We start from the raw sequence: 8,183 nt of genomic DNA on the forward strand, positions 1-8,183 counted from the left end.
AGACTTGTTCTGTTTCCAATCCTCAAAGAGTTTACACCAGAGAGAGACTGATTGAGACTGACTTTAACACCACGATTCCAACCGGGATAACGTCCCTAAAGGAGAGTAAGGCTCGTGGAAATCCCTAGAATCCAGGCCTCCCTGTCTAAGGCAAGGAGGGGAGGCAGACTGCTAACAAGGCTTGCACGTGGCTCCTTTAGAAAGGCACATTTAATCCAGTGGTCCCCATGCCATTTTTAGCCTCTAAGGACACGTTCCCTGGCGTGCCCTTAGCCTTGGACCACCACAGAATGAGACATCACCAGACAACAAAGACTCTCCTTTGCTGCTTGTCCTGCAGTCTGCCGGTGGCTTCATGGCAGACAGAAGGGCCCCCTATGGGGGTGAGGCTGTTGGCCCCATTCTGGCTCTACTTCTTCCTCCGGGTGGAAGCTGGGCCTGAAACTCCACCTGCCATGCCTAGGCTGGGCCTTTCCTGGTCCCTGTCCATGGACTAGCTGAAGAGCAAATGGCCCAGACCCTCAGAGCGCTCGCGCAGCCAGTGTGATGCAGCAGGCCTCCACAACTGCTCCTATCATTGCTGTTATAATGCAGAGCTGTGTTCAAGGACACAAAACCCAACCCAGCTCCTAGTGACACAGAACTTCCTTCTTTCCAACATGTATACTGGGCACTGGTTTCACATAATGGTCCCTGCCATGCTCAAGGTCCTTCTTCCTAGTCTGGAGGGGGAGACAGACGCACCCAATATCACAGCAGGGCAGGAGCACTCCGACTGGGACTGGACATGGCAGCTAGGCTGTGGGAACTGTGGGGAAGGATCCATGAGGGGGACCTGGGATGGGAGGAAGGCCTTACTGAGGAAGAGGCCTTGGAGTAGGACCCAGACAGGCTGAGTGGCCTCTGGACAGAGAAGGGCACTGCCATAGAGGGGGTAGCAGGAGGACATTTCCTGACAGGAGCTCCCAGCGTGTCAGACAATAGTGCCAGGGGCCCAGTGGGGTTGGCCCAGGGCTGGAGCCCAGAAGACAGTGAGTGAAAGCGGCTGGAGGGCTGCGTGAGTGGGTAAGAGGAGCCCTGCGGCCAGGAGACTGGAAAGGGCAGGCCTCGATGTCACCAGGGCCTCTGTCTGAGCCATAGCTGAGAGACCACTCAGATGTGAGGTAGACCAACTGCAGGGGCACGGCTGGTGCCTGGGAGGGAGGGAGAAGAGTAAGGAGGCAGCTCCCACCAGGACTTACAGGGTAAGGGGGGCTGGAAGGAGGGGGAGGCAAAAAGACCACACAGCCAGGCCTGCCCCTTGGCAGCCCCAGGCCTTGGGCCCCATAGCCCACAGCTAGGCACTTTCTCCATGGCTGCAGGCTGTGCATTTCCCACAGCAAGTCCAGACTGAAATCACTTTCCCTCTGGGGTGGCTGTCCTCAGAGTCCAATCAGCTGTGATCTGCTAGAGTCACCTGACCCTGGGGCTTTGGTCCATAAGGCAGGGACACGTACACGTCATCTCTCGGGCCTCTGGAGCACTGAAGAGCCAACCAATCATTTCTCTCAAACCTAGGTACCTAATAAAGACTGTGGGACTGGCGGCCACAGGGCACAGGGTTGAAATTCTGGGACGGAGAAGCCTTAGTCGAGGGAAGCCATTTTCATAATGCCTTTCATCAACTAGACTGAAGTAAGCACCGTGAGGATTTCATCTTCAGAAGACAAGATGAGCCTCGTGTCCTAGTTCTTATCCACAGCAGAAATTCGGCAAATCCTGAAACAAAGGCCATGAGCTAATGGTCCTACAGAAGGCTTAGGACTTCAAGAGTGCCTAAATGACATCAAGTAAATACTGGTTCTCTGCAGAATGCCAGACTGCAGTTTCCTGAGTCATTTTCTCTTCTCCCACCAAACGGCTCAATCCCTTTGTATAAGTCATCAGCCGAGTTCATGAGCTAGCACAGGCCACAAGGAAATTTCATTCTCAGTCTTTACAGAACTCACTGAGGCAAAAATACTCTGCTGTGCAACTGAAGGGAGATGGCTGTTCATCCAAAGTTCATCCAAATCAGAAGAAGGCCCCTTCTGAGAAGCCACCAATGGTTTCCATTTAAATTCTTAGCCTCTGAGGGCATGTCCCTACAGGATAAACTGACTTCTTCAATGAATTCTTTGGAAACCTGTTTTGAAGCACAAAGACCACAGACCAAGCCCAAATGTAGACCTCGGGGCTCTGTTAAGGATTACAGTCCCCAGAGTGAAAGGTATCTTGGCAGATTCTCTTTCAAGCCCTATTTGCACTCCCATTTTAGAAACAAAGGATTGATCCTCAGAGAGGGCAAATGACCTTTCTCAGTGGCAGCCAGGACAAAGGACCTGAGATCCTTGCAGACAGGGCCTTCCCATGGTACCACTCTATCTCCCGAGAACAAAGTTGTCCGCAACAGCTAGAGAACACTTATCACCAGATTCACTATCGTATCCTCTCCTCTGTGGTGAGGACAACTTTCATTTGGGTTTTGTGCGATTCCACAGCCACACTCTCATCTATTTTCACATACGCAATGATGGCTATCTTCATGTTGTCTTCTTACATCTAACTAAACAAGTAGGAATTTTCTTTGGGAGTGAGTCTGTGTAAGGTAGGCCCTTTGAAAAGTATCTAACCCAACGGAAAACAAAATTATTCAATGGACCTACCATCCAGGTAATGGCAGGGGAGGGATACTGGGGTCGAGGGTGGGGGTCGGCTTGGGGCAAGGAGAGCAGGGCTGGCTCAGGGGAGTGGGTCAGTGAAATGCTTTGTCTCAACAGAACAGAATAGGTGCTAAACCCCCCCAAATCAAGGAATTAAAAGGGGAAGTACCAGAGGAGATCCAATTTGGAAGTGAGAGGCCAGAAATCTGGGAGAGCAGAAGCCAAACCACTCTAAAGCAGAAAAGAAATAGGGCTTTAGAGGAAGCCTCAAGGGAGGTTGTATGCAAGCAGCTGTGGAAGGTGATTTGAAAAGGGCACATGCAGGTGTTCCCAAAGTGAGCTCGTCCAGGACAACCAGAAGAGTTTCTATGGTGAAGAAATGGAAACTAAAGACAACCTGGAGAGGGATGAGTTGAGGGCAAGCAGAGTACAAGAGGAGACTCCCTCCCAAGCACAGTGGAGGATGCGGCCATCCACCTCCATGCCTACGCTGTGGGTAATAGTGTGTTTGAGGTGTTTTGGGTGACACTGAGGTTGAGGATCATCAGAAGCACTCCCACTGTGCTCCAGCACAGCACTACTCTGGGGACAACTTGACCCAGAGGCAAGAAAACAGGACTCCTTGTTTGGGCCCATCTGAGCAGGACCAACCAAACAGCAGGAGCAGCTAGAGGAGACCAAAGCAGGAAGCAGGAGCAGCACAAAGAAGGAGGGGGCTATCAACCTAGACTAGGCAAATCAGCCTGCTAGGGACCACCGTCTCCTGGGAGGCACAGTCCCCCAGTGGCCCATATGACCTGCCTAGTCTTGGTGGGAGCCAAGCTAGGACTAACCAGGGCCTGGCCCTTAAGCACATCAGAGAGGTCAGCAACAGGTCCCCCAACCCGTCTTTAGAGGTGGGAGTGGAGACAGGATTGTGCTTTCTCAACCCATCCAGGGCCGGGCCACATGAAACAATGTGCCTGGCAGCTGATAGGAGCCTTTCCTGGGAACTTGAACCAAACGTTTCTCTCCTTTTAGAAAAGAGAGAAGCTGGGACCCTGCACCCCTCCCCTCCCCCACACTTGGCCAGGGCTCCCTCTCCAGACCAGCTGTGAGCCACCTTTGTGACATCATGTGACAACTAAAGGGAACGATGACTTAAGCAGCCGGTTGCCACACTACCGAGACTCTAGAATTTTGTGGACAGTATTTACTGGGCATCCCCACCCTGACCAAAGGCATTTCTGACCTGAGAGTTCAGGGATATGATCTCAGATAGAAAGTGCTCCTGACCTAGACTAGCTCCATGGCTAGTCAGAGTACCGACCAGATAGATGAAGTCAAGCAGGCCCCATCGGGTGACGGAGAGCCAGCAACAGGGGTCCCAACTAATTCATCCCTGGATCCAAATCTGGATTCCAGGGAGATTTTGGAGACCCACAGTGACCAAGCCATGAGCCAAGATCCAGGCCCCCAAGACAACCCGCGACCACAGGACCCAAACCAAGGCGCCGTCCACGTGGAAGAAAACCACCACCTTCTCGGGCTCTCCTTCCCAAGAAAGCTTTGGATGGTAGCTGAGGACGACGCCTTCACGTCTGTGCGCTGGAATGATGAGGGAGACACCGTGATCATTGAAGTGGATCTTTTCCAGAGGGAGATTCTTCATCGGAGAGGCCCAGGGAGAATTTTTGAAACAGACAGCTTGAAGAATTTTATCCGCCAACTGAACCTCTACGGCTTCAGCAAAATACGTCCAAACGACCCTTCGGTTCACTCTCCAGGGAACAAGAGAATGATGGTAAAGTAGAATGTCCTTCTGTTTCCCATGTTCTCCGTCCCTCGAACATCTTCCTAGCAGACCAAGATGAATGATGCACTGAAAGGGCTTAATTTCTGAGGATAACTTTTTTCACGTGAGACTTTATTTATGGAAAGATGAGAAGGTATAGTTGTTCCTATGAAACAACCACCCCGAGAGGTAATCTGCAGGTGTGACGAAAGACTCTGAGAGCTCAGTTAATGTCAAGGAGATAGATGCACCTTAACCTATGCATTACGTATGTTGAGCGAGCTCAGGCTCTAGGGCAAAATGAAACTTGCCAGCAAGTTAAAAAGATCTTTTCTCCCTAGGAAAACAAGACCATTATGATGGGCGGGGGTGGGAATATTTGCTCCCAGGATGACTAACAGGATTGATTTTGTTTCAGATCTACCGTAACTCCAACTTTAGGAGAGACAAGCCTCTGCTCATCGAGAACATCCAAAGAGGCAACGTGAGAACTACCGCTCAGCCAGGGACCAGCACAACAACTCCAAAGAGAAAGAAGCAGGTAGCAGCTACGAGGCGCTCCCCACGAATCTGTCAAAATGAACCCACCATAGAAACTGACAGAAAGGCCCAAAAGGAAGCCCCAAAAGCTCAGGGACCCACTGACACCTGGTCGTTCATGTGCTCTGATGTCCACTCTGTGAGCAGTGTAGAAGGACATGCCACAGAAAATCGTGAACCAAGTGAGCCAGGCAGCCCAAGTGGGGAGGGCACATCCAGGAATGTTCTGTTTGAGTCCATGGCTACTGGCGGAGGAGACGGTGCAGAGGAACCACCCACCAGCCCCCCAGATTACCCAGATTATGATTCGGTGATGTCCTTGTACAATACCTGTTATTCCATCCTGCTGGCTTCCCTTTCAGTGATGGCTCCATATGAGGCCCCTGACGAGGACGAGGAGCAGGAAAGCTCCTCAGATTATAAGTGTGCACTATGTGAGCACTTTAAGGACAACCCACGTTCCTAAGCTCACAGGTCACTAGTGACAGATAAAAACCACCATTTTACAGCCATGATGCGAAACTCTGAGGGAGTAAATAAACAATCTAATGAGAATTGTGACTCGGTGTTCTTTCTAACTTGCGATACTACACACAGCTCATCAGATAAGCCTGAGGAGGCTGGAAATCCCGGCCCCAAACAGGCTTTGGTCCCCGTTGTCCTCTTTCATTTGAAGAACAAGCATTTTCACACATTCAGCCAAGGACTTGGCTAGGGAGTATCGAGGCAAGCCCAGGAAGATCTCATTCCCTGAGCCTGGCCTGGTGGTCAGGACACAGAACAGCCTGACTCGTGACCTTGGGGCTATCACCTTACACTATTCACGTATCTTGAAATAGGAGGGTCTTTCCTCATGGGTCCCATCTATGATGCCAGGAAGTTTCTGATCAGCAGCTCAATGTCCCTGGCCTAAGAGGCAGGGGCCTTCCAAACTAGGGCCAGCCCATTTGCCCAGGGATGTCCGACCATTGCAGTCTGGCTCAGAAGAGACAGGTCATTCTAGTCAATGCCTGGGGGAAAGCCCATCATGCTCACAGGTAACAACCATTAGAAACTTTTCTAACAAATTACCAAAAACAAAGAAAGAAAAAAGACTTCCTACAAAATAAACAACACTACTTGTCACATTCCCGAGAGAGCTGTATTTAAGCTCCTTTCTTCACACATGAAGTAGCTGTGTGACATGTCTAACACGCATGCCCCATGAGCCAAGGGACACTTTTACAGCAGAGAAAGTCTTTTGCAAGGACAGGTGCTCTGTTTCCAAGTCTGATGTCCTCTTCATCAGGAATGAGGCCATCCAGGGCTGGTCACTCTCCAGCAATCACTCAGCGCCCGCTCCCAGCCTCCACACAACGTCCCCTGGATGCTGTGCAAACACTCTATGAGTTTGACTAGAACAAAGAGAGGGGAGAACACTAACGATTCCTCTTAAAACATATTTCTTTGGCCAATCCAGAAATCAGCTGGACCAAAATGAGTGGCAGCGCCAAGAACTCCCTGGCAGCTTTCCCTTTTTTCTGAAGGTCAAAGTCCTTGAGACTGTCACTGAGCCCAGAGAGGTATCTTGCAAGGAAAGTCCCGCTCCCCGTCCCTGCATCTAAGTGAGTGGAGAATCTGTTTACGTGAACAGCACATAGTGGGGAACGCTCCACTGCGGTGCCAATCCACACTGAACCCGATTTCCACGTCCACCGTGTGACGATGAGCTGCTGGGTCATGATTTCGCTGGTCTCTCGGTGACCTTCCTCTGAGGAGCCCACGGGAGCCCACGCTCGTCAGGCCTCCTCCCCCAAGGGGATCAGGTCGTCTGCAATGTCTACCTGGAAGACATCCTTTCCGCCTTTCCTGGGGATGGGCTCCAGCAGCCACCTGGGGTTTGGAAGCACCGTCAGGAACTTCTGCTTCAGGTTGGTCAGCACGGCTTGATTTTCCAGTTCCACCACCTCATCGGGAGCTAAGTTTTCTGGACACTGCAAAGTTTCCCCAATGTCAACGAGCCCTGTGCACAAAGGGAGGAGCACAGAGATGTTTTTCCTTCCACAAACCAGGGCCTGCCTGTCAGATAACATGGGTATTCAAAGTTACAACCACCAGAGACTAAGATGATATCGCCCAATGGACACGGAGTGAAGTGGGTCACTCTGAGTGAGCACTTCTCATGTGCCAAACTCTGTCCACGGGATTCTGGGAGAGGCCGAGGGAGAGACAATGAGGAGAGGGGCTTGTCCTCAACAACCCCACCAAAATAACAGGCAGATCCCAATCAGACTGCTGAGGGCAGCAGGTACAGATCACAATGGCCCCGGCCGCTGCAGGGAAATTACAAGCCAGCGGGTCCCCAAGCACTTCACGAGGTAACCGGAACTGATGTGGGACCTCAACCATTGAGGTGTTAGGGGACTTGCCCAGTATGCAGCAGGCACTGGGGGTGGGACAGGCGCGTGAAGCCAGGGAGCAGCCTGAGGCTAGAGGCCGGTCCAACCCACTCTGTGTGCTGTGCTGCCTCTCAGGATCTCTGCCACACACACGCACACGCAAGCACATACACACACAGGCAAACCCCACATGCAGACTCAGAGCTCACCCTGCCTATTGCATCACAAACGGGAACGGAGGCCCAGGATGGAGAAAGGGTTCACCCTGGGTCGGGGAACCTCAGCCAACCAACCCCAGGGTCAGGGCCCTTTGTTGCCCCTCTGAAGGTCTGTTGCTGAAAGAAACCAAACTGCCCACACACACACAGCAGTTCAAAAGAAAACAAGCCACCAAACTCCTGAGCAAGGTCCCGGGGGCAGCCCTGGGAGGTGTCTGAGCGCTGGTCGGCACAGCAGCACTTGCCAGCTATCACTCCACGGCCGTACTTTTCCCCTTCCTGGAGCAAGGCCCGAATCTGAGCGGGGGTCCTCCCCAGCCTCTCCACCAGCAGCTCCCTCCAGGCCGTGTCTTCCCAATCCCTGTGAGCAATGTGGATGGCGATGGTACAGTCCCGGTGGCTGCTCAGCAGGGGACGCCAACGCGTCTCCACAGTCTTGACCCCATTTAAGACAAAACCAGCCTAGGGCTGCCGGAAAGAGAGGCAGCTGAACTTCATCTCCCCAGAGCTCCTTGGGCCTCACGTGGACTGTGGAAACGCAGAATCGCAATGTCAATAAACCTCACGCACCAGCACTCCAAGCTCACGGCCC

General features: G+C 52.2%; 1 protein-coding gene and 1 pseudogene across 1 annotated transcript; one reads left to right on the forward strand and one right to left on the reverse strand.

The window, feature by feature from the left end:
- Positions 1-6: 6 nt before the first annotated feature.
- LOC124246176 (heat shock transcription factor, X-linked member 3-like) lies at positions 7-4,490 on the forward strand. Its single transcript, XM_046674152.1, has one exon. The coding sequence runs from the start codon at positions 3,970-3,972 to the stop codon at positions 4,471-4,473; it is 504 nt and encodes a 167-aa protein (XP_046530108.1). The 5' UTR covers positions 7-3,969; the 3' UTR covers positions 4,474-4,490.
- Positions 4,491-6,773: 2,283 nt separating this feature from the next.
- On the reverse strand, positions 6,774-8,162 carry LOC124246177 (protein EOLA1-like; annotated as a pseudogene).
- Positions 8,163-8,183: the final 21 nt, after the last annotated feature.

Source organism: Equus quagga, chromosome 10 (assembly GCF_021613505.1).
Source record: "Equus quagga isolate Etosha38 chromosome 10, UCLA_HA_Equagga_1.0, whole genome shotgun sequence".
In the NCBI taxonomy this organism is placed as follows: Eukaryota; Metazoa; Chordata; class Mammalia; order Perissodactyla; family Equidae; genus Equus; species Equus quagga.

Coding starts and splice junctions, on each gene's coding strand:
- LOC124246176 (XM_046674152.1), top strand. CDS start 3,970: ATGGCTAGTCAGAGTACCGACCAGATAGATGAAGTCAAGCAGGCCCCA.